Genomic DNA, 27295 nt, shown 5'->3' with positions numbered 1-27295 from the left:
TGTGTGTTGTTGTGTGTCTGATCAGCCTGTGGTTGAGAGCATTGTGTGTGTGTGTGTGTGTGTGTGTGTGTGTGATGGTGTGAGCGCAGGTTTAGCTCTATTCCTCATTCTGTGTTAATCCTGATGCTCTGCACATCTGTGTCTCCCCCGCTCACGTGTGCAGACAGATGAGCTGCATAGCTGGATTCCCACTGCACGCATCCCTCCCTCCCTCTCTAATCCCCTCTCATTCACCTTTCTCTTGCATTATCATACACACCAGTAGTGAACCGTGGCCATGTTTTGTGGTTACTTTCTAAAAAAAGACACTCATGCACTGCACCATGCTCACGAATTTCCTGCTGCAGCGGCCGTGTAACATCTCGAGATGAAAACAAGGGTTTCATTCACTCACTTCCCCTCAGAAATAAAGTGAAGACTGGGGAAGGGAGCTGTTCCAGTGGTGTATCGAATCTGATCATGAATATTATCATGATGACCTCTGTTCTGAAATCTGCTGCTATTCCACAACCAAATGCATTAGGAAGAAAAACTAATGGCTACAGCCCGTTTGTCAATGTTTGTGTTCTGAATGGGGATGTAGAGTAATGTAAAGATGATTGTTATTGTTGTGATCTTATGTAATAATCTTATATTTGTTATAATGTAGTATTGGGGAATTCTAGAGTACAAGACCAGTAATGTTCTATGTAGTAATTATACATTTCTTATGTATAGTAGCTGTGTCATAGACTTAAAAAAGCTACTCAGGTAAAGTAAAAAAGAAATGCTTTACCAACTTAAAAACAATACTGAAGTTGATGAAACACAAATGAAATCGTTCATTTTAAAGTTAAATTAACACAATTGTTAACCTTATTTTGAAGAAACTTCAAGTTGTGTGTTAAAAACTGAAGTAATTTGTCTAAATTGGTAAGCTGTTCTTTTTTCAGTGTAGTTTTTTCCATTACAACTTATAGTTTATTATTACTATTGTTATTTTGTTGCTGTGGTTATTTTTGTTATTGTTATTCATTCATAAGAAATGTATAAAGATCAATAAAATCTCATCTGTCACATTTGTCCAAGAGGTATTCACATGCAGTTGTAAGCAAGGTTGTACTGACTCAGTCACACCTTGAACATTTGACTGATACATGAGGAAATGATAAGTGAGTGGTTTTTCACAAAGATCCCACTGGGACCAGCTCGTCGAAAAACTTTGTGATATTTCTGCTATGACTTTAAATCATAAGGAACAAACTCCTCCCTCTTGAGTTGCTCTACTGTCAACTAAGAGGAGAAAAACCTCCCCGTGCACAGGAATGGTAAAAGCACAGTGCGCATGGAGGACAGTGGTTAGATGTGGAGCTGTGGAAGTTGATGAAGAGATCATTGGGCTGTGAAACATTCCCACTTCAACATGTCTGGGTGCAAATAGGTCCGTGTCGTGCCCCGGGGCAGCTCACACTCACTCACTGATGGAAACAGAGGAGAGGGAAACGGGGAAATCTCTTCGCTCGGGCGGCAGAAGCGCCATGCGCCGGCGGGGCAGCGTCTGACCGCTTCTCCCGTTTCTCTCCTCTGCTCTCCGGCTGAGATGTAGCGGTCTCGTCGGGCCCGGCGGATCATGAAGGAAGTGGCGCGTTTGGCGTGAAACCCCGAGTCCGACATGTCTAACGCGACGCCGAGCAAGAGCGTGGAATGGCTGCAAGTGGAGCTGGAGTCCGGGGGCACTTCCCTGCTGCTGCTGGACTGTCGCTCCCACGAGCTGTACGAGTCGTCCCACGTAGAGAGCGCCGTGAACCTGGCCATCCCGGGGCTCATGCTCCGCAGGTTCAGGAAGGGCAACATCCCCATCCGGACCATCATCCCCAGCCACGAGGACAAGGAGAAGTTCATGCGGCGGTGCAAGACGGACACGGTGGTGCTGTACGACGAGGGCGCACTGGGCGGCCGGCAGGACAGCGGCGCGCCAACGTCGGTGCTGGGGCTGCTGCTCCAGAAGCTGTGGGAGGAGGGATGCAAAGCGTTTTATCTGGAAGGTAAATGGCGTTAATGTCGAGTTAACCCACTGGAACTACGTAGTTATACGTTGGTGTGCGTGTTGGTAAGTTGTGTCTGTGAAGAAGTTTACAATGTAACAGCGAACATTCTTGTTTTTGGCGCAGTAGAAGTGAAACAAAGTATCTTTTTTTTTTTCTTTTTCTTTTTAAAGGAAACGAAAGGATCGTGTTTCTCTCAACCGGAACACCGACATTGTAACTTTTTTGGTGATCTCGTGTTAATAACGACGTTATTCCTGCGCCAACTTTCTTCCTGTGATGCGGGTTTTTTTTTTTTTTTGCGGATGTTGTAAAAGTTTGTGAGCAGCGCGTCCCGAGTGTGTCACTGAGATTCTCAATTAAAATTCCAAAATGGCCGCGCCATGTTTTGCTCCAGCAGGAACAGGCATGCATTTCATGAATGGTCTGTGTTGGGAGGAGCGTGAGCGACTCCTTTTTTTTTTTTTTTTTTTTTTTTTACAGCCCAACTGTATTTTTATTGATAAAATGACAAAACAAATGATGAAATAGATGAGGGTGAGAATTTATAATAAAATAATAACCTTAACATCTTGATGTGACTTTGTTTCTGTTGTGTTTTGTCTCTCCAGGTGGATTCGTGAAGTTCCACACCGAGTACCCAGAGCACTGTGAGACCCTCCTTGACAGCTCCTGTCCGAGCTCCTCTCCCCCGCTCTCCGTCCTCGGGTTTGGGAATCTCCGGATCAGCTCGGACTGCTCCGATGGGGAGTCCGACCGAGAGCCGAGCAGCGCCACAGAGTCCGAGGAGAGCCCCATCCCCAGCAATCAGCCGGCCTTCCCCGTCCAGATCCTACCCTACCTTTACCTGGGCTGCGCCAAAGACTCCACCAACCTCGACGTGCTGGGCCAGTACAATATCAAGTACATCCTGAACGTCACACCCAATCTACCCAACATGTTTGAGCACGACGGCCACTTCCGGTACAAGCAGATTCCCATTTCGGACCACTGGAGTCAGAACCTGTCCCAGTTCTTCCCAGAGGCCATTTCTTTTATAGGTGAGTGGGTCAATAACTGACTTTGTTTGAATAGAAAACTTCCAGACACGCGCACACACATACTTTACAGAACAGAAATTTGTGTAGTATTTATCTATGAGGTATTAATTAAACCATAGTTTGCTAATTGTGTTTAATAATAATATAATTATCATCACTTCTGAATGATTTATAGATAATCAATTGCTGAACGTGTGCGTGCATGTGTTATAGACGGTAGTTTTTGTATTATTTCCATAAGAAAATTGTGGTTTATACAGCAACATGCGATAAACACTCCCTCCAATAGTACCCAGTTAGGACATTAGGTTTCAATTTCACATTTGATTTGCTGTTTCTCACCGTGGCTGCACCTGAAGCCGCAGCATTTGATGTGTGTGTTTGTTTGTGGCAGTGTTGCGTGTCACAAACAAGTCTCGGGGTAGAAAGAGGAAGGAAATGCTGTTTCCACTCACTGGGTTTGTGTTAGAGGGTTGAATCATGACACAAGCATGTGTGAAAGTTCTCTTGTTCCGTTTGTGTTTTGGTCTGTTGACAGTTGTTTGTCTGTAACTTACAGAATATTAGCCCCTTGAATATTAGTTTTCTTGAGGAAACCTTGTGGTGCCGTTGTTTACTTCTGTTAACTAAGGGCCACAATAACATTGGTAACTGCTAAAAGCCCTTAAATAACTGGATTATATTTATCAATGAAGATATTATTTACAACAATTTGACCTTAGTTTTCCTCTCATCTCACAGACGAGGCTCGATCGAAGCAATGTGGCATCCTGGTCCACTGCCTGGCCGGCATCAGCCGCTCGGTCACGGTCACCGTGGCGTACCTGATGCAGAGACTAAACCTTTCCCTCAACGACGCCTATGACTTTGTCAAGAGGAAGAAGTCCAACATTTCCCCAAACTTCAACTTCATGGGCCAGCTCCTGGACTTTGAGAGGACGCTGGGGCTGAACAGTCCCTGTGATAACCAGCGATCCACCAGCGAGGAGCAGCTCTTCTTCACCACGCCGACCAATCACAACGTCTTCCAGCTGGACACGCTGGGGTCGACATGAGGATTGGTGGGACAGGGGTTATATTTTCTTGTTTCCTGTGGTGTCTCTGAGGCTTTCTGAGCCTGTGAGGCGCCTAACTAGCTGACACAGGCAGAACATCAGTTACACAATATCTGCACCAAAAGGAACTCCATTGATTTGTTAAAGGAGCAGTGCCCGTACGCAGAGAACAAGCTCCATTCGATCACGTCTCGATGCCTTAATATCTAACAAAAGGAGGGAGTTTGCCACCCACCATACATGGCATTAACAAATGGCCATGTACAGCCATGACAGCAGGACATTTCATAACCTCTCTATTACATCTAGGATTGTTGTTTGACTGTTACTTGTTATTCACCAGCTGTAAATTGGATGTTAATGTATTTCTTTGCATTACTCATGATTGTTGCCTTCATGGTGTAAAAGGAGTCTTTTGCCAATCAGAATGTTTTTTGTGGACCAATTGAAGTGTTTCGATGGTACTTTGATGGAAAATAAGCTACTACAGTGATCCGGCCTTGAATCCTCGTCCAGTTTTTCTTCTGATGACTGCAGCAGCAGAATGGAGTGACCGCTGAAAGCAGTATTGCGCGTGCTTTTAGTCAGAAGACCTCAACTAATATCTGGTAAACATCCAGGGTGTTAGATAAGTGGTCACGTGTTTGCAAAATATCCAAATGAAATCTCGTTACTCTTCAGAAACCCTCCTTTACATTCCACTGCTTATAACTGTATTATTTGCGTGTGATTATGTTCTAGCGAGGAGCATGTTTTGTAACCCTGTTTCCTGTTATTGTCGAGGCCTTGACCATACCATAACAAGAAATTGGATGTGGAGGTATACAGAGTAGGAGCGCTTTTTTTTTTTTTGCCACAATTGACAGAAACAAATGTTTAAGTAATCAGCGTATAAAGGATTGGATGTCCACCTCGTTTTTTTACTCCGACAGTCTTCAGCCTGCAGCTACTTCTTTCCGTGGCACAGTAATGTTAAGGGAAACATGATGTGTAATTAGCTGTTCTCCATTGCCAGTCTCGTCTCCGAACAAATGAGTGAGCTTGATGTATGAGAGGGAATGAAAGGAAATGAGTTTGACTAACGTGTTCTTACCTCACCGAGAGACGCTTTCAGGGATTTTTATACAAGGCATCTGTAATTCGTCATGGCCTCTTAAAAGTGCATCCAAGGGCTGTTTTGTGTGCTATGTTTGTAAAGTTGTACATAAAATGTGGTTGTCATAGGGACACTTTCTCAAAAATCACGAAGAATGCGAAAGTGATCCTATTTTGGCCCTTATGTATAGTGTATGTAAAACTAAATGTCCAAGACATTCTGTACAAGTTTATACAACAAATATATTGTATATTTTTACTTGAATGTCTTCTGTTGGTCTTTGTTTACACATTTTCTACGGGAAGTTGGTAGCACGCTGTCATAAAAACCAAACAGAAGTGGCCGTGTGGTTAAGTGAGGAGTCGGAGCGCTGCGTCCAGTCCCGAGCCTGTAGGTGTGGTCAGATGTCTTGTTTTTCGGTCCGCTATGACGCTCGGCTTCCTGTCTCCCACGGGCTCTTTGACACAAAGACAAGTGACAGGGCCAGATCTGTCAAAACCACAGCGCAGCCGCACCCACACGCAGTCACTCAAGCGGCGCTCAAAGGAAAAAGGAAGGTGACACAGCATGTGCTCCACCACAGATGCAACGCTTCCGACAGCTCACGCCTTCAAGTCAGGGAGTGACCAGATCTAATAACACCGTTGCACGACAGCCCTTTTAGGTCAGAGGTACACATAGTTTCTCTTGTTTATTATGATTGTAAGGTTTACTAGAAAAAAGTTCAATATCCTGTCGAGTCATAAATGAAGTTGTTGTTTTAAAAAATAGGAAATGAAACTTTTATATTTTCACATTACTGCTCACAGGGTCAATAATTCAACAGGATTCTCATCATACACTTTAAGAAGGAAGAATATACACAACTATAACATTTTATTTAAGCTAATTTCTTAGCCTTAAAAAAGGTAAAGTAGAGTATGTTGCATAACGCCAGACCAAACTACCTTCAGGTGATCATAAGGCGAATCAAAATGGGTATGTATGTTATCACTAGTGGCAGAAATCCGTGGCCTTCTCACCCAGCGATTAGACTACACAGTGAATATTTCAAAATGTGTTGAGTTTCGTTTTTTTGCTGGAAGATAATGTTCTCCTCTCTCAGTGCGTTCTCAAGCCTTGTGTTTCATTCCAATGCCCTGAGTGTTTTGATTGGTTCGGCATTGTTTCTGTTTTGTCTGGGAGATTTATTCATGTGTTCTGCGACCAGATGACAGAAAGATGATGCAGTGAATTCCCTTCCCTGAACAAATTATCTCGTGAACCGAAGCCAAGCTGTCTTAAATCAGGAAGAAAATAGGTGGGGGTGGAAATGTTCTGTAGCTGATCTGCGCCGCAGCTCGCGGTCCAATAACTGTCAGTCTGTGGGATTTTAATGACTGAAATTCTGCACCATCACATGGTTTTAAGCTCCAGCTCCTGGGCTGAGGTGACTTGAGAAACTAGAATCTTCAACTTTTCACAGCAGCGCATGAAGGGACTTGCCTAGCAACACCTCGCCGTTGTGATAATTGAGGCTGTTGAGTGATGGGTCTTCTGGCATGACTGAACCTGGCTGGCCACATACCTGCAGGGTAAAGCCTGTGATTAGGTCTGAAAAGACACCCACGATAAGGCAGAGGCAATGGTTAGCTGCACTGCATGACAGATGGAGATCGGAGCCCTGGGGCGGATGGAAGTGAGAACCATCAATCAGGGAGGTCTTATCTGGAACTGGAACTGTACACAGGATATCGCCGGTACTGCGCGAGGGCAATAAGTAATGATTTATATATTTGCACACCTTCAAATACGAGTTTTTATTACTGAGTCTTCAAACGCTCGTCTTCAGATGTATAACGTGACTGCTCATGATGTGTGGGATTCCCTCGCAGCTGCTCCTCAGTACTTTTTGGCACCGGCTCTTCCACGCCGGCTATCTCAGAGTTAAGCACAGCCCTTTTGGATTCTGTAATTATAAATCATCGTGGGTGCCGCTGCCAACTACAAAGGCGAGGTGTGGGGCCTTGACAGCGTCTGTTTTCCACGTTGTTACCAGGTTACTCAATAATCCTATTGTAGGAAACTCCTGCCTGCTCGTGCCAAGAGAAATTACAGAGTGACAGAAAGTAAAACCTTTGATGAGAAAGAAACACAGGCTTACTTCCTTATATAGAAACCGGATGTGTGTGTGTGTGTGTGTGTGTGTGTGTGTGTGTGTGTGTGTGTGTGTGTGTGTGTGTGTGTGTGCTGTCACTGTGAGTTCAATGTGACAGATAAGTGGAGTCTTTCTGTCCTGTTTTGATCACTCTTGAAGGGAAGCAGAGGCCAATGCAGTGCTTACTCAGCAGTAGTTGCAGGGGAAGCAGATGTGCATTTGACTGACAGGATTTTAGCACAGGGTGGGGGGGCATGTGTCTGTTTGCAAACATGCTTAAATGTACATGTGTGTGGGTCCATGTGTGTGTGTGTATGTGTGTGTGTGTAAAGGCTCAGCCAGTCGGAGCTGGTTCACACCTGCTGGGGTTATAAGAACATACTTAGCATGCTGCCTGGCTGACAGTAATTTCACAGCTGCTTCTGCTTCTCGCTCACAACAACTGGATGAGTCGGTTTATTCAGCTCGTCCCCTTTTACCTTATTGTCACCGTAGATATTAATGAGCGTTTTGTGTTTTCTGATGTTTGTTAAACGGCTCGCTGTGGCCCCACGTTTGGCCGTGCTGCTGTAAGAAGTCGATCTCGTCTGAACGGCTGCCATCTCTACAGCAGGGAGTTGTTTTACTCCCTGTGGTCGCGCTGTGTTCGTGCACAGCAGATGTTCGGGGCCGGGGACAGTAATCCTAATCTCAGTATTTGGTCGAATGCTGTCGCTGACATCATGTCACTGAGGAAAGGGATGACATCATGGACGCTGTGTGTGTGTGTGTGTGTGTGTGTGTGTGTGTGTGTGTGTGTGTGTGTGTGTGTGTGATTGGAATAGATTCTTGTTACCGACAATGAAACACTTTAAATCCGCCTATATACCAGTATGAGTAACTGGTTACACAGAAACAGGAAGAGACCCTTTACACGGCCTTATTAAGTAGCCTATGTATGGTCATGCTGGTGAGTTCATCTACTGTTGTTGGGAATTTGCCATTCGATTCTCAGAACCAGTGAATCACATGGTAACCATTTGCAGCACTTCCTACTTCCCCGTATTTGTAGTGGAATGAACACAGATCCAAAGTTTGACCACCGCCCACACATGGACGCATTTAGCAGCTGAGCGTGTTTGTCACCATTTTATATTCTCCTCATCATATGCTGCCCTCATCTAAATTGCTCTGCTGTTGGCGGCGAAGATTCAGATGTCTGTTGCTGTGACATCCATCAAGTCATGCTCGACTTTCCAGTCATCTAACAGGAAGTGTCTTATCTCTCCAGGAACCTATGATATGCAGTCTTTTTTACGAAACAGCCCTCTCAACCCCTCCCAGCCGGCGCTTGTGAAACATAAATCTTTCCTGCGAGACATGTATGTTTCTCCGAGGAGGAAGAAAAGTGCGAGTTTTGGCAAAGAGAATTCTGGGTCATGTGTAAAGCAGAGCCACATGGAGGACTAGTGGCAGAGCGAGGCAGCCATCTGTTAACACCAGAAGTCTCTCGGTCCGTGGCCAATTTCGCCATCCGGTGATGTACAGTGGGCCGCGCTCACCAAACACAGGAACAAAGTGATGTTTGTTTGCAGTTTAATCTGTGGAAAAGTGATTGAGAGGGAACGTTCCTCGTGCCCTGATAGACCCAACACAAAGTAAAGGTCATCTGTCTGTCATGTGTTCATTGCTCAGGGAGCTACAGAGGGGGTCATGCTGGGAACTGCCTCGCTGTCTGGTATGCCATCCACACAAGGCCATATGCTGCAAACAGTACAGAAGTGCTGAGTGAGCCAGAAGAGCACGTCTGAGCCCTGGGATGTGATTCTACAGCATCAGAGATCAAAATAATGACGTCATAGCACAGAGGACAGGGATCTCCACGTGTCTGAAGCTTGAAGAAGAGATCACTCAACAGGCCAGCGGGAAAAAATAATACGATTTATTTCATTTCTCAAGATAAACATACGGTCCTATAGTCTATTGGAACATAACCAAAGAAGTCCTCATCTTAAAATCAATATTTACATAATAACACATAATGAAATTAAAATTATGCTGGTTTAACTGCATTTTTTAGAAAGTTTTACTCAACAATATGAATAGAGGGCATTGACAATAAGTGATAAGTGAAAATGTAATGTTTCATTTAGCCCAAGTCATTTCTATTGAAAGTAGATAACAGGAGCTGAGAAGATGTTTCAAAAGTAAACCTTAAAAACACAATAATTAGATTATTTACTAATGATATCATTTGGTATATTTTGACAAAATTACACGTTTAACATGAAAATATTAGTTTTATATCTAGTTGGATTCGTGTGCCAATGATTTATCCATATACTGAAAACATGTAGATTTCTCCTCAGCAAAATATCAGTTAGCCTCTCTGGTTAGTTTTTATTCAGTGTGATGAAAGTACAATTGTAAGGATTCAGGCTTTAGGGCGAGCAGACACAATAAATTATGCCAGAAAGAAAAACCGATTGATGTAGGACCATTTCAATTTAATTTTATACTCTGATCCATTTGGATTTAGATGCCCTAGTTTTGTTTTAAGCTACAAATACATTTTGGGGGAGGGATATTTACATGTAAAATGCATTTGCATGAATACTTGTTTTTACACGGGACATATTTTTATGAAAAGAATGACCAGTTTGGGTCATTTTATAAATACAGGCCCCGTTTGGACCTGGAACGGATTCAGATTTTTTTTTAAACATAGCCCTTTAAATGATTGAGTTTGATCTACAGCATATACTGTTCACTTGTTAATTAATATTTCACAAATAATTGAATCTATAAATAATTATATTACTGACTGAGTTTTGTGTGAGTAGTACTTTTAGAATCGTTTTTTTATTTGTGAAACTCTGAATGACTTTTTTTAAATGGCGCAGTGCTAGCATGACCATAAATAGTAGTATTATACTTAAATAAGCTTCAATAGCCAATTTATTCCTCCGTTTTATCCACAAGTTTCCTTTTCGTAAGTGGTAAAAATACATAAACCCTGCATTGGTACATTAAAAACAAAACAATCGTTTTATTCATTTGAATCAATGAATAGTTATTGTGGAATTTGTGAGTTCTGTGTTTTGTCGTCTCGCTGTTCTATGGCCCATTATGGGCGAGCAGCGCAGGAACAGTACTTCAGTGTTCTCAGCACCAGAAGTGGGATGGAGCATCATGATACAATATTCTGTCTGTTCACATTTGATTTGCAGTCCTTCCACTCTCTTTGTCTAAGGCGTTCCACTTCCTCATTGTGTATTTATGGCAACAAAAACAACCTACCGACCTCTCCAAAAATCATCTAAGTCGGAGTTTAAGGATTTTATTCAGCATGTGATCATTCATAATGAATCCATGCTTCCCCTTGTGTGTGTTTTTTGAAAAGATAGAAGCATAAAATCACTCTTTTATCCTGAAGAGGCAGACTATTAATAACACAGAACATCAAAAATAAGAATTCATTATCACATGACCTAAAAACAGAATAAACGCTGACGACGAATCTCGACATTTTGGGAGCGTACGCTCGTATATTTGATTCCACTGTGGATGTTGAACGAGAGGAGACTGGGCTGTGATATTGGGCACTGGACGTCTTCCAGGATCATGTGATGCAGAGAAGCAAGAAAAACAGGAATCCTCTCAACCCAAAAGCCTGCTGCATGTGTGGGCGGCAGAAAGATGGTATGAGTAGTTAACGCCTTCCAAACTCCAGACGGGGTATTCCTCGCTCGGCCGGGGATTTTATACATGAACAAATCACTCAGAGCCGGCGGAGACATTATAACAAATGTTGTACTATCGGCATAAAGTTTGACTACAGAAACATCGTGAGTCGTCACTACCTATCCAACAGTGGACATCCCAGTCAGAACACATTCACTAACAGTGGACTGGTGTGTTAGAGACATAAAACTGGTCAATGGAGGCCCAGTCATAAAGTGAAATTATGCTTAGTGTATATACACACAAAATATACCTGTATACACACACTTCTCCTCCATGTTGCAGGCAAATTATTAGCATCACCCCCAATTCTGTTATTGTTACATCTTATTTAGTCGAAGGTCGCCCCAACTTTTCTTTTCAATGGCATCTGGGGGAGAAAAAAAAAGGTAAACAGTCCATGTGTTATAGAGTTATGAATTATTTCGCTTTTTCATCGTGTGCTCGGCCTCTTTCCACTTCCTGTCTGCATAAGAGGTCCAAGTTTTGAAGTCCAATAACAAAAGTAAACACTCAAAGTAATAAATATTAAATAAATACTCCGATAAATATTAAACAATTGCGTTTTTAAAAATAGTTCAGGGTGTAAGAGAAGTACTTAGGAGTTCTTTGAGCACGTGGGTTTGATCCTTGTGAGGCTCACAGCATTTTGAAGTCCAATAACAAAAGTAGACGCAAGTAATACAAATTTTATAAATACTGACAAACACTCTAATAAATATTCCATAATTTTGGTTTAACAAATAGTTCAGGGTGTTAGAGAAGAGTTCTTTGAGGACGTGGGTTTGATCCTTGTTAAACTCACTGAACTCTGAAGTCCAACGCCCAAAGTCTCAAATGCCGTAAGAAACACAGCTCAGACACTAACCTGACTAAATGACTCAGGGTGCTGAGACATTGCTGTGAAGTTTTTTAAGGTTGTGGGTTCAATCCAATGAGCGCATTACCTTGTTTCTTGCGATAGAGGCTGACACCCTAACCTTTTGGTGGCGTGATGCTCGAGGAGGAAGCGGACAGTTGGCCAAATCTTATATCTTATATTTTTTTGGAAATGGCTAGAAATCGCATCCACACTTGGTTGTCATAGAGCGACCGTTCACTGTTTGTAAGGTAGGAATGTATTGTGTGTGTCTGAGTCATGTTAGCCAATGGAATAACCCGTTTTACCCACCACACACACACACACACACACACACACACACACACACACACACACACACACACACACACACACACACACACACACACACACACACACACACACACACACCCACACACACACTGGTAGAATAAAACTGAATGAAGCCAGTTACATAACATAAAGGGCTTACACTACGCAAATCCCCTCGATCTCAGATACTGAAGTTCAGTGTTACGGAGGGCAAATGGGGGCGAAGCGGCTCTTATGGCGGCTTACGTTGTCCCTGATCATCCACATTACCAAAGGTGGCTCATAACCGCAGTGTGTGTTAATAACAGCAGGCATGAGTCATCAGGCCCCGTCTTACGTAACCGCATCACATCTCCACCCAACTCGCTGCTCGTATGCCACACCCCAGACTCATTCACACACTGCTCTGCTGCTGCCCGGCCTCCCATTGATGGCGGGGAGAGCACCACTCATCCTGCTCCACGCTGCAGATGGCAGCTTAGGGGGCTTTATAAATAACTCGGGCAGCAGAGCAGTCTAATCTGTGATTTAAAGAAATATTCTGACATGACATCTCCTCATATCATGTTTTCACTGGGTCTTGGTGCAGTATTTTTGGGGAGTGCTGCTGGACTGGAGACGACGGCGCAGCTGATGTAGTGTGTTATATTTGCGAGGCAGTTGTTGACAGAGCGGCTGTGCTTCGCTGCTGATTGGGGGTTAAAATCCCATAACTAACACAGACCGTGGAGACTGGATGGAGCTAACAGGACCCTCAGGGACATGGGGAGAGATAGAGGGAGGTGGGGGAGGCCTTTGGACATTGTCATCAGGCCACTGACGTCACCTGCACGCCAAAAAATACACTTGATCCCGTTTCCCACAACCAACCAACTGTAGAAAGATTTGTTTGTGTCAAGATTTAAAAAATGGATGGAACTCTTATATCATCGGATATTGTTAAACACCGCAATAGTCGTACGTATTTATGATCATTGTCATAGTCTATTTAAACCACTGGAGCGTAAACCTACAGTAAATCATCAACCTCTTCTCTTCCTGACTGGATTGATGTGTTTTAATGGAGCGGAAAGTTAAATACGATCTGTGTTTTGAAAGAGTAGAGCTGTGCCATGAAATCTCCTCATCTCCTGATTCCTAAATGACCCCGACACAGAGATATCACTGTGTTTTCCTACTGACATCAAGTGGCCACAGTGATAACTGCATGACTCCTCTCCCACTCAAACCAGTAGGGGATCAGTAATGACTGAAACTGAACCCAGGAATTATATTTTACTGAATTCACCGAAATAATTACATGTTTTTGTTTTAGTAAAAAAAAAATTTAAATGTTTGATTGTGTGTTCAAATGTGTGTTTATTCTAAAATTAAATTCACGCTGCTGAGAGATAAAAAAAATTCTCCTCTAATCATCCAAAGGTTTAATTGTGTGAACGCGTATGTCAAACTTAATTATAGAAGTGATATCTCTTTGTAGTTGAACAGCATTCTTTAAATGGACAAAGGCATCTGATTGTCAACTGGTGTCGGTCAATCCAGATCCCCTAACATGGGCACTAACATGATTAGACATAAATAGCTCCTGTCCCAATAGACTGTGTAACTAGAGACTTACAGGGCGACCATGTGAATAGTTCACATGCCGCAGACAAGAGCCGCTATAGAAAACAAATTACACAGATAAATCAAAATGTAAGGTTATCGACAGCTCAGATTCTCACTGAGGTATTTGGCTTTGATACGATGGTGGTTGTATTTCAGGCCCTCTTAGTTTGTTTACTTGAGATTTAGAGGAGAGACGACGTGTGATCGGCCTGTGAATGTTGAAGACCAGCAGGACAAATGTGGAATGAGATGGTAAAATAAGTGTTTGACCTCACCGCTGACTTTATCTGAGAGTTTATAAAGCATAAAAACCTTCCAATAAACGGACCCAGCTCCTGTTTTACACAGTTTCCACAAAGATAAGTAAAAAAAAAAACGAGGCACTCAGCCAAGGACAGAACATGTCTGAAGGATTCATCAAGACAAACGCCCACGGAGAACCTCAGCTCTTATCCTGAAGCCGGTGTGGTAAACTTGAAACTACATTATTCAGACAAAATGAAAGAATTGGACAAAATTGGGCGTTGTTTTGACAAATGCATCTTGTTTATTACACGAGCGCACATTCCAATGTCGTGTAGCAATATGCAGACGCTGTGGCCGTCAGGGACAGGAGAGGGGAATAAAAAGTCCTGAGGGTGTCTTTAAAATTGTTGAGTTGTGTATGATGTGCTGACCGTAACGTGCACAGTACACAGACCTTATCGAGTATACTGCTTGAAAACGAAAATAGGCTCTGCTTTGTGCACTTGTTCATTTTCTGCACAGGTAAACCGTGTCAGCCTCTCATGAAGGAGATGTGTAAACTGGCTGAGATAAGATTTTTTAAAATGATATTTAAAACTGTGTGTCCTCTCTAGAAAATACAAGTAATTTGGATACATTTACACAAATTCAGTTTACATGGGAACCAAAAGTAGTTACGATCTGTATTTACAACAATGCAAGAGATGGTAGAAAAATACAGGAAACATTCTGATACAGTATTTGACTAAATCTTGCAAAGTCGTCCCCAAGGATCTCTCGGTGGCATCCAAAGTCAGATTCCAGTTTTTCCAGCAGATGGCCGTGAGAGAAATACAAAAATAACACTCTGGGTCGTCTCTTATTCAGGATTACTCCACTCCCTTCATGAACTCCAAGAACTCTGTGGAATTAGGGGAAGACACAGTTTCAGGAAATGAGCCCAAAAGAGGTCTTGATTTTTTGTGTGGAATGAATGATAGAAAGTGCTTGTGAGGTCATTTGCTCCACGTAACAACGTCTCTGTGTCTGTTCTATCTTTTGACCACAGTTGAACCTCCTCACCGTCATAGTCGATTTTGCCATCGTTGTTCTTGTCCCCGTCTTTCATCAGCTCCTCGATGTCGTCCTCAGTGATCGCCTCTCCTGTGGACTCCAGCATCATCTTCAGCTCGTCCAGGTCTATGTAACCATCTGCGTTCCTGCACAATAAAAGGAGTAAAACGTGTATTATTAGACCATAACACGTCTAAATTTGTTTTTTACAGATGGCAGTGGAGGAGGTGGTGTCCCTGTGTTTGACAAGGGGGCTGATAATATCCTGAGTTTGAACGTTTGGGAGCCATCAGTGCGGGAAAAGTAAAGAGTGTGGTGAGTTTGTTCTTTGATGCTCGGACGAGGTGACTGGCTTACATGGAGTGGGCGTTTGGAATACTCTGCGCTGTCAAGAGGGATTACGGAGCGAACCTACATGCAGCACTCTGCAGAGCTGCTTGGCATTTTGTCAGTACACATAATTACACATGGGGAACATACTTTGCTGGAAACGCACCATAAGAGCAATTTGATTGTCTGCGGTGTCAGATAATAGCATTCTAGGCATTCGTCATGTCTGTTATTAAAGTTTGCTTTTTTATATATTTTACAAGATTTTGACAGCGAAATGTACTTGTGGGCATAAATTCTTATAATTATTAACTTATCAAGTTAAAAAACTTGAAACATGGAACTCACTTGTCAAACATGCGAAAAAGCTCTGCCAGTTCTTCCTCTGATTTCCCTTTGCTGTCGTCCTTCATGCACCTCACCATCATGACCAGGAACTCGTCGAAGTCCACCGTGCCGCTTCCTGTACACACACACACACACACACACACAAGGTACTTCATCATGTCATGTCAATCCACATTGGATATAACTGATGGCCAATGTTCTCCTTAAAGGTCAAATCTGTGAATATAAAAGGTCAATATGTTTTGAATTCAAGGCACAGTGGTGTAGGCTGCAACACCTCGTTAATTAAATGAAATATATTTAATACAAAAGCAACAGGACGGCATTTAAATCAATTTCAATCATTTATAACAACGTAATTTTCAAGTCCAAAAATTTAGCCTTTAAATGTCTCTTTGTCTGCAGTTGGGTAGTTAGAAGAAAACCATTTAAAAACATGCCACACATACTGAATCTTTACCAACCACTCCAAGATGCTAATGCTTTACATTACATGAGAAATTCAACAAGACTTGTGAATCGCCTGATATGCATTCCCCTTTAATCCAGGTTGACAAGTCTCGTTATGTTTAAGAGCGTCGACTATCGTCTGACGTGAAGTTCAGAGGCTCTGAACCACACTTGTCTGCACGACACGATTCTGCGATGATGGACCTGCCAGCTGTCTGCGGGGATGAAGAGGTCAACAACAACCAGCCGCTCATTTTGTTCCTCGTGCCGCGTAGCACAGCAGCAGCTTTGATTTACCGTCTTCATCCACCTCGTCAATCATCTCCTGCAGCTCCTCCGGTGTTGGGTTCTGGCCGAGCATCCTCATCACCTTCCCCAGCTCCTTGGTGCTGATGCAGCCGTCCTCCGCATCCTGCACGAAGATGTCAAAGGCGGCCTTGAACTCTGCAACAGCACAGCAGCACACAGAGAAAAACAACCCTGTGTTACACCACGTGATATGGACCTGCACAGGGTGAACCTCATCTTTTTCCTTCAACAAGTTGTTCAGTAATGTTTGAACAAAGCATGAGGGCATGTCTTTGTAATGCTCACCATTTTTCTGCTCATCTGTCAGCTGTTCGACCTGTAGGAGACAAAATGTCAAAAGATAAGTTACATAACTGGGAAATACCCATTTTCTCTACATTTTCACGTACGACATTTTTTCATGTCTAATTGTCCCAACCAGTGAGGTTATGTTTTCACCCGGTCCCTTGGTTTGCTGGTTGGTTTGTGAGCAAGATTACACAAAAACGACCGAGTAGATTTCCATGAAACTTGGTAGGAAGATGCAGTACAAGTCAGGAAAGAATTTTGATTTTGATTTTGTGCAATTCTGAATGAAGGGGGCGGATCCTGGATTTTTATTTTTGGGTGTTCATCATTTTCACTATTTACCTAGGGAATGATTCATGGATGGAAAAATTAGGCTCATTTAAGGAACTGACATCTATAAGCGTGTGAAATTTGGTGCAGCTTGATTGAATCTGAGGGGCCTATCGGACCTTGGCAGAGGCAAGCACTCTACAACGTGCCATTCTAGTTCATTATGGATATAGTTACTTACAACAAAAAAGTTAAGCTTTCAAACATTCTGTGAGTTATTTTGAAATTGAATGATGAGATCTTGAATTATTAAGTGCGAAACCAGCATCCGCATCATCTCTGTCTGTTTTGATAACTCTCAGGTCAACAAAGGCAACGTTCAGGCCCCACAGGCCCGGGCCATCCCAGAGAAAAACCACAGGACCTATATATCATGTGTGAGAGCCAGTAAGAGGAGCAGTTAAAAATAAACAGACAGGAGGATCAAGAACCACAGATAAAGGACACAATACACAGTGTTTTAAATTAGCATAGCTGTGGATCTGGCCCAACAATGGAACTGTAATCCTGGAAAAGCTACCACGAATGAGAGAGGGAGACAGGTGCTTATGTAAGAGTTATTGTCTGTCATCTACCATAAATTAAACACACACACACACACGCTCATAAACACATACTCCTGTGGTGATGATGTATGAAAGAATCTGAGCAAATACATGTAATGCACATTCCTGTGTGTTTTTTACTGTCTCAGCTGCACGGCTCACTTAGGATGCGAGGGGGACAGAGGAGCCAGCTGACCGAGAGGAGCCACACAGCTCCCCGGCTCATAGATAATGCTGGAATTCAGCCGCCGGGGGGGGGGGGTTATCTAAACCTGAAGCCCGTCACTGGCACCACAGAACCACGGCCGCGGAAGCGGCTCAGCAACTGGCCAAAATTAGTCTTGTGAAGTGCGACCGTTCCATTTGAAGTCATGAGCGAAGCAGCGGAGTGTGGAGCGGGGGGGACCTGTCCAGCCAGCGACCTCCTGAGTGGCTCCTGTATCAGCTCTGATAGGGCTGAAGTAGGAGGACATCAAGAGACAAATATGGTGTCGAGGCTCTTTTGACATCAGCTGGTGATGGAGGTCAATGTGCTGTGCGAGTCGCATCAACAGGGATTTGTCAGTCATTCCACTCATGTCAGAAGTCACAGGCACAATGTAATGAGGAATCTTTCTACAATAAACACGTCAGTTCCAGGATAACACCCGGTTCAATAGGACGGAATAAAGTACAGTCTTAAATGGTAGATCAATGATTATGTATCAGTAGTTACAGATGTTGGAGCTTCTGGTTAATGATCCAAAACATCAGATTCAGTTCATAACTCCATACTCTCATCTTTCTGAGCTGTTAGAGGAACCTACCGCTGCCTTGTAGATGTCGTTCATGTTGGAGGCTCGTCTGCTGCCTGTCCTGACGGCGTCCTGGCACAGAGGAAGGAGGTACTGTCCAGATCAGGGCAGGACACTGGCCTCATCCTGAGAGGGTTTTATAGCCAGAGCCTGGCAGTGTCTGGCCCCTCCCCGGGGCGACCAGCTTCCCCTCTGTTTGTGCCTCAGCGTGCGTCCACCAATGTGTCTGTGTATGTGTGTCATTTGGCCAATCTGTCACAATCACCGGGCTCAGATAAAAAATGTGGCAGCTCTTAGGGGGGTATACTTTGGAATGGAATGAAGTGAGGGGGGCATGCGTGGTGAGGCCTAATCTCCAGGGAGGGGGCTATAGAGACACTCAACATTCCTCTAGACCTGGACCAGAGACGCAGAGGGCTCAGGAGGGTTGTGTGTGTGTGTGTGTGTGTGTGTGTGTGTGTGTGTGTGTGTGTGTGTGTGTGTGTGTGTGTGTGTATGTGTGTGTGTGTGTGTGTGTGTGTGTGTGTGTGTGTGTGTGTGTGTGTAGGGTAGGGGTTATAGAGGAGGTGTGGAGATGGAGGGTGGGATGGGAGAGATGCAGACTATGAGCAGACGGGAGAGGAGAGAGAAGGTGTGAGGGTTAGACCTGGTTATACAGACAGGTGTCTATGAAACTAACTTTTCATGCCAGACGTTTTAAAATGATCATTGCAGGAAAGTATAAACAGTAACAGTAATGATGGTTCAGTTCCATGTAAGGCCTCTACTTAGCCATGACAGTGCAAAACACCAGGGTACTGGGCTTGGAAAACCTATGAGTTGTACTTTCGCTGCTAAGACTCGTCAATGTTCCTGCTGTGAAAGTGGAGCATTAGGTCAAAGTCAAATCAGCATTTTCATCTGTAGAGAAAGAGTCAAAAAGGAGAAAAATGAAGGATCCATTGACCCAAAATGATAAAATAGTGATATTGAAATTGATCTTCTCTTACTTCCTGAGATTTTGAACATATTGCTTCAATCCTAGAAAACAGGAAACGTCTGACAAACTATTTAATTACCTCCCAGGTAACGTTTCGGGCACAAGGCCCCTCCTCTGAAGAAGAAGCCTCAGCTGCTGTGCAGACATTTCTTCTCTTGTGGTTTTTGTCACTTCTATTCAGCATCGAATGCTTTTCAAGTTTGGACTTTTGCTTCTATCCCATCACAATGGAAGTGAATGGGATTTTCTTACTTATAACACTCAAGATGACTTAAAACATCCCATTGGATATTCACTGTGAAGAGGTTCCTCTTACTGAAGACAGAGCCACTATGAGCAATGAGTAGCAGAAACAACCACATGGTATTGGTAGAATATCAAGGCAGAAATCAAAACCAGCAAAAGAAAAAACCTTAAAACCCACAACAGTCAAGGGAAAATACTGGTGAACAAAACATTTAAAGGGAGAATATGAGTGTTTCGAGATATTTAACCACAAATGTACACCTACATGTTTTAAAACCACATGCACACTGGTATTAAAATCACACATATTAGATGAAACACATGTGAGTCAATCCCAAACTCTGCATGATTCACTTAGATTTTCGTTCTTTGCCCTCATGTGAGACCCATGTGCGGACAGCAGAGGGTGCTGTTCACTACATCTCCACTAAATTAAATTGTTGCGCAAGGCTGCCTCAGGATATCCAATTTATCAACAGTGGGGTAGGTGAGAAATCTGGGTCAAACAAAGCAAACACTTGCAGACACATTTAAATTGAATTGTACACAGCGCAAGACTTTGCAGCATATCCCCCCCCCCCTCCCCCCTCTGTGTTCTTTGGAAACAAGGCCACCTCAATCACTTGACTGCGTGATTCACACACACGTTCACACACGTGCTCTCACAGAAACCTCACACGCACACACATGCACACACACTGTGGCAGGCATTCTAAGTGACGAGTGATCATGCTGGTTTATAATGGGATGCTAATGGGGACTGGCACAGCTTACAAGCATCATACAGCCACTCAGAGAGAGAGAGAGAGAGAAAGAGGAAGCTTACACTCAACAACATACATGTCCTACTCTTACACACATAAAAACAGAGATCTGACAAAGACCTCACATCCGTGCACATCCGGCACACACACACACACACACAGACTGTACCTCCATGGAGACAGACAGGTGGACACATGGGGAGGGGCAGGAGCTGGAGGTAAAATGGTTTTGTGCTGCTTGTCCTTGTGTGTTTTCTCGGTCATTCGTCAGAATTTCGTAATCATAACACACGGCAGTGCTCGGTGCTGCTGGAATTCAGAGCAGAAGTGAATCGTCATCAGTGGCATTGACTCCATCGGCTGAAACCCAAAGCATACTGATGAGTCTACATGGTCGGACACACACTGTGCAGCCTGGTGGGCGCCAACGGTGACGATCAGCCCTGCAGGAGGTACCAGACTCTAATGTAAAGCTTTTTTGAGCACGCACACACGTGCACACCCACACACACACATGCTTGAACCATAAGACTGGCACACACATCAAAGAAAAGCATATGGAGTGCTGTTTCATTGGAGCTCTCCACCAATTTCCTCTTACAGGGGAAAGGCTGACGAAAGAGCCAGCCATCTCCTCCACACAGCGCAATCAGACAGCGCATCTCAAATCCACAATTCACCGCACACCGCTTTTTGAGGGGTTGCCATAGAAACTCTGCCGGGTAGTAGCGGACAGAAAATGAGAGGAGATGAGCGGGGCTATTTCCCCCTCCACCTCTCTCTCTCTCTCTCTCTCTCTCTCTCTGCCTCCCTGCCACCACATTCTGTCCTCAGAGCGACTGTATTATTTTCTATTCTTTGCTTCCTATATATATATATATATATATATACATGCATGTGCACATCTAAAATGCACACACACACACATATGTGGGGAGGGGGGGGGGGGGTCACAGTTAGGGTTAACAATGGTTATTTGATTTGTGCACCGGAGCCGTTCATGCAAATCAACAAAAACCCACAAGTCCAAACGATTACAATTTACATCTCAGGCCAAATATGGAAACATAACAATGCTTCGGTTCTTTCCACTTGCATCCGACCAGGTCATGTCAGATGTTCTACAGTGGCACAAGCACTCGCACTGTGCATGTGAATCACACGCAACACAACAGTTTTAGGTCCGACTTGCTCTTTACGGCTTCACATCCATCATCAACCAAATATCTCTTCCTGCAGAAAACATGATCCATTCCAAGTGTGCAATATGTCAGGAAGCCTGAGGCGGAACATCTCATGCTGGCAGCCTGAATCAGCTGGACTGCATTTGTGAAGATCTACTACCCAGCATACATTGTGTCAATTCAAATAGTGGTGTGATATAATGATTGGGTTGACGTGCAGCTGAACTTGAAGCAGAGGTCCTCTGCTCTTTCCTCCTCCTCCCCTCTGTGTCCTCACCCCCTTGATTGCTGATGGGAGGAGGGGAGCTGTTAGCCCCTTTCTTTCTCTCTCTCTCTCTCTATTCTTTCCCCCCTCGTCCTCTCTCTCTCTCTGTCCATTTCTATCTCTCTCTGCCTCCTTTCATTGATGACCAACCTGTCAGCAGCTCCTGTTGTGAAAGCTCTGCATGGGACTGAGTGATATACACAGTGCCCCCCCCCCCCACCATGAAAGCATCTCTGTCCAGTTAAGTGCCTCAGAAACCCATTCTCTCATCATTGACAGTGTCCAACCCAAATTGAGGGATTTGTCTTTGGAGATGAGGGAGAGTCTTCACTCTGCTTCACTGCGCTCGGTGGTTCTTTTCTGAAACTCTTTGCACCGAGGCACTCGCCGTTACGCAGTGTTCCTTACATCAGAGCTCTAATGAACCAGTGGCCACATTAGCTCCGGAACCGATAAAGCCGCGCACTAACTTTCTGCCAGGGGGCAGCATTTTCCACTCCACTGGACCACCAAGTTTCCTATCACCCTTTCTGCCCAAACCCATCCCCCCCTCCTCCCTCCTGCAAACATCTATAATGGTGTGTGAGACACCCAGAAAAGATTTCCTCTCAGATATATGGCAGATAAAGTTCCCTTCAAGCAAGAGGGAAAATGTGTTTCTCTCGTGTGGCGGCAAAAGATTTATCATCAACCAAGCTTTGCAGGTGCAACGCTGAAAAATAGCAATAGACTGTTTCTCAAATGAAAAAGGAATAATATCTTCCTATTTTGACTTTGTAATGGATACTGAACCAGTCACTACCATAAATATTAATAAATACATGTCTGTTTAAGTGGAGACACCAAAATAAAGTTAACCCAACGGTTTTGTTTTGAAGCTCCTGGACCAGAACTAACAAAGTAACGAAGAAAATTTAATTAATAAATATTTGTACATGCAGAGCCCAAACATATAAAACATGAGGTATAATGCAATAATAAAAAAGAATAGTCTAAAGAGAACAGATACCAATTCAGTACAACTCTACTGACCTTTAATAATGTCAGAAGAAATTCTGACATAAAAAATTATAGAAATTGTAAAGATTATTGTTTTTTTACACATACAGCATGAAGGTCTGTGGAAGGAAACACTAAACACGACAGTTTGGTGCAAGTAAAATACAACTTGTATATAAATGTAGCCTATGACAGTTTTCTATGTCCTGGTAGAAAAGCAGAAAAACAAATCCCTGCGTGCACACACACCCATTTTAGATTTGTCAGTGTCGCTGCCTTCTCCTCTTCCCCTCAAATAGCTGCTCTCTGAAATGGAATCCGAGGGCCCTCAGGGTTTGTGACAATGGTTCCAGCATTCCTAAGGAAAATGAACAGTGGTGTAACTCGAGCTTTATTAAAGTTAAAAGTTAGAGTGTATTCGGAGGGAAAGCGGGTCACATTTTTCCCTCTTCCAGCCCTCTTTTTTTTTTTATTGTAGCGCCAGTCGCCTTTCTGAGCACCACGTTTCTGAAGTGCAATGGTAATAAATTACAGTACATCAAGTCGGAGCGTTAATATAGTGAGCATGTGGGCATCCTGATTAAAATGTAAAAATATTCATTGAAATGTATGAAAGTGAGCATTTGAATGGTGCATCCACAGCTAAGGGAGAAGGTGTATGTGGCTGTAAGTGGTTCTCACCTCCACCAGGAGGTTGTGTTTGCATCTGCATTTGTTTCCGTTGGTTAATAGCATTACACAAAAACGGATTAACACAAAACTTAATGGAAGGATGTGTTATGGGTCGGGGAAGAAGCCATTCGATTTTGGAGCGGATCCAAGAATGTTTATTTCTCTTTCTTTACCAACAACATTAAACATTTTCCCTCATTTCTCAGAGAATTATTAATGAAGCTTGATGACATTTTTTAAAATAAGTATCCGGACCTGGTGATTGTATATGTGGTTTCATATTGGGGACTGTTGGGCCGTGGCTCTGCTGAGTGTCATTCAAGTTTCTTTTGTAAAAATCCTAAACGATTCAATCAATGAAAATGCAGGTAAACTCAAAAGTTGTATGTTTCTTTAGTAAAATGTGTCAACGATCACTGGAAGGTTATTACAGCGTAGTTCATGTTCTCCAGAGGTTGAATCATAATGAATGTGGAGACTGCCTGACCCCTCCAGTAGCACCTCCAGCTTTTCACATTTTTTCCCGTATATACAGTGTAACACTGTAGCTGTGTCTCAATTCATGGGCTACATCCTTTAGAGGACGTCTGGTCTGGAGAGGAATTACGAGATCGGCGGCACCAGCTCTCATTTCTGTCGCCTGGCAACAAGGCCGCAATTTGACACAATGAAAAAGTTTGAATGCCCCTTGATTTTAATTTTTCACGTGTGTCAACGTCATTGCCTTTTTGAAAAATGAGACGTCATCGTAGCGCAATGAATCCAGAGATAGGTCGGGCCGGGAAGGATCCCCCCCCCCCCGTTGGGAGTCTTAATTTCTCGGGGACGAAAGGTCGTATTTATGGGCGGCATTTGAAGAAGCCCCCCTGTGATGCAATCAGCCTCCAAAGGACGCAGCCCCTGAATCGAGACACAGCTTGTATCTCTACATCGATTTGATGGATTCACACTTATTTCACGTTGCCCGGACTGTTTCCCGATGAGTTTGGTGAACCTGCACTTTTCCTCTTGCGTCAGCAGCAGGTCGACACGACGACTGCAAATTCTGCTGCAGATGTTCGTGCGACTACCAGACGACCCCCCCCCCCCCCCCCCCCCCCCCCCTCCCCCCGACTCTTTATCGAGCATCGCCATCAACTCCCCTAATGACATCTAAACGAATGACATTCCCATCAGCCTCAGCTGTGATTTTTGTTTGTGCTAATTAACCACTGACAGCACGCGAACATGCAAAAGTAATATGATGGATATACATGTTATGGTAAACATAATACCAGCATATTAACAGTATCACCGTGAGCATGTGAGACTGCTGACATTAGCATTTATCTCCCAGCATTGCTTGTGCCTAAGTATAGCCTCGCAGAGCAGCTAACGTGCAGCCTCTTGTTCTCGTGAGCGAGGTGTAAAGGCCCCGCTGCTGTATTTCTGTCCTGGTATTTGCTATTGGCCAGCGCTGATCTGTATTCTGTGTGCTGCGTCCAAGAGAAAATGTTTTGAAATGGCTCGGTAGCTGGGAAGCTGCTGGAGCCTCAAACAGACTGCGAGCACTAAAGCTGCAGAAGGTGAGATTCGGTGTCCTATAACACAACAATATAATCGGGGCCTGAAATTGAGAGTGCGATGCATTCACCCACAAATTATCAGTTTTGTTTTCATCACCTTTACCAGGAAAGGAAACGAGAACCCTGCTCCCCTATGCATTGGTTTTACAATCCTTTATGAAATGACAGACTAAAGTTCGGCCCTGGAAGCAACCTGCAGCAAAAGAAATGCACATGTCTGTCTTCCACAAGAAAATCTGGCTTGAGTCAAGGATGAAGGAAAATAAAAGAGAGTAATGGAATCTGGCAGAACCCTGATGCATGCCTAATTTTGTCATACTGTTCATTTCGATTTCAATCAAACAACTGCAGAAAAAAAAAAAAGAGAGACCCTCTGATCGCAACTTTTGAAGAGCGCAGCTTTGCCCTCTGTGCAATGTGGGGGCAGAAGTACAGTTTTATTTGTTATACAATTCATGGAGCTGTCTGGGGACGAATGCCCTCCAGAGGTTCATTCACAAGATAAATTGGCCTGAAATTCATTGGTCCTGCAGACATTGGTCTGTGTCTCCCTTCGTCTTTTCCCTCCCCCTCCTGCCTTTATGTGCGAATCCACTCACACAAACTGTCACAAACACAAGCCCGACGCCGAATGCCCTCGTGTTCTGCTGTGTTATTTAGGGTTGCAGTACATTCGGGCTGAAAGAGGGAGTAAAAATAAAAAAATAAAAACACCTTTGCATCTGTCTGCGTAGCTGAGGTCCAGCCTCGGGCCTGCGAGGCTTCAGTGAAGTGTGCTGTGATTTGACAAGGCCAGTGACGAGAGGCACTGTAAATATCCGGCTGTCATGTGAGTCACTTCATGGCCTCAAGGAAGCAACGAAAGGTCAACGTTTCCTGATGCCATTGCCAACAACGAAATTAAGTGACTTCATCTCTTGCTCATGCATCTGCTCCATTTTCGGAGACGGATACGTTGGAGGTGTTGCATCCCTCCGCTCGCACGCTGCAATGGTCGTTTACGTTTCAATCAGAACACGCGACAAGTATCCATGCACACGCACATGCATACAAATGGGTTCGTTACAGACGCTAGACGTATATACACTGTACGTACACACACACACACACACACACACACACCGTCAGGCATGTGGCACTCGCTCTCGACCCCTGGGTTCATCTTCATACATGTCATGTCTGACAGTGACAGCAGTGTATTAACACGTCTCCGCAGCTTCGCTCATAAAGCAAATTGTGATCCATGTTCTTTATCCCACCGAAGTGCGAGAGGTTAAATCGCATCATTCACCGCAGTCACTAGTTACATAAAAGAAAGGAATACATGAAATTAAAAGGGCAGCGTTTCGATGCCACCGCAGCTCTTCTGTCCTATAATGGCTCTGGGGAACTTGCATTTATCCTGCATACTTAAATTTACCCACCTCTTAATGCTAATGCCTCCATACTTTCGTGCAAAGGTGCTAAAACGTTTCAGCTCTAATGGAAACCAAAAAAAAGTTATGCAAAGAGAGACAATATATAACCAGAAATCCTGAATCTCTGTTATGCCCCAGTGGAAAAGTCCCTCATAAAAAAAGATCTGCTCATGTGCTAAAACACTCATCACACAGATTAATTGGAGGACTTTAAATCCATTTTCCAGTCCACCCCTGGTCTGTGCCCATGGAAAATCCACAGCCATGCATATAAAATGTGGTTGACTTTGCGCAGTTTACGACGCCGTGGGGAGACACGGGAAACCGTGGAGGAAACACGTCAGATAGGACTCTAGCAGCCAACGTGCACACTGTGGAGGCTGAGGGGTGATAAATCTAACAGGTTTGGGATTTGCGTTCTGCAGCTTAAAGCACTGTTATGTCAAACTGACAAATTAAGAGCAGGCTGCCTCTCTGGTGAGAAACGCTGGCGTGTGGGCCAGAGGTGCGATAATGCACCTTTATAATGAAAAGTTATAAGTTTGCCTTTTTGTACTGTGTCAATTAATCAATCTATTGGTTGGTAGAACATGTGGTTTCTAAACTACTGTAGAGTCAGTATGGTTTTACTATAGTGTTAGTTTCATCAGTCAAAT

General features: G+C 43.8%; 2 protein-coding genes across 2 annotated transcripts; one reads left to right on the top strand and one right to left on the bottom strand.

Annotated features, from left to right (window-relative positions):
- Positions 1-1147: 1147 nt before the first annotated feature.
- Positions 1148-5479, top strand: LOC117764779 (dual specificity protein phosphatase 7-like). Its single transcript, XM_034590851.1, has 3 exons — positions 1148-2024; positions 2636-3064; positions 3806-5479. The coding sequence occupies exons 1-3, from the start codon at positions 1652-1654 to the stop codon at positions 4117-4119; spliced, it is 1116 nt and encodes a 371-aa protein (XP_034446742.1). The 5' UTR covers positions 1148-1651; the 3' UTR covers positions 4120-5479.
- Positions 5480-14910: 9431 nt separating this feature from the next.
- Positions 14911-18936, bottom strand: tnnc1a (troponin C type 1a (slow)). The gene is made up of 6 exons (XM_034591142.1): positions 18560-18936; positions 16876-16906; positions 16579-16725; positions 15832-15946; positions 15163-15299; positions 14911-15001 (listed from the first exon to the last, which is right to left on the bottom strand). Exons 1-6 carry the CDS (start codon positions 18581-18583, stop codon positions 14970-14972), a joined length of 486 nt encoding a protein of 161 aa, XP_034447033.1. The 5' UTR covers positions 18584-18936; the 3' UTR covers positions 14911-14969.
- Between the last annotated feature and the right edge of the window lie 8359 nt (positions 18937-27295).

This window comes from Hippoglossus hippoglossus, chromosome 7, assembly GCF_009819705.1.
Source record: "Hippoglossus hippoglossus isolate fHipHip1 chromosome 7, fHipHip1.pri, whole genome shotgun sequence".
Classification (NCBI taxonomy): Eukaryota; Metazoa; Chordata; class Actinopteri; order Pleuronectiformes; family Pleuronectidae; genus Hippoglossus; species Hippoglossus hippoglossus.
Note: the sequence above shows the minus strand (reverse complement) of the source record. Positions and strands in the feature narration are given on the sequence as shown.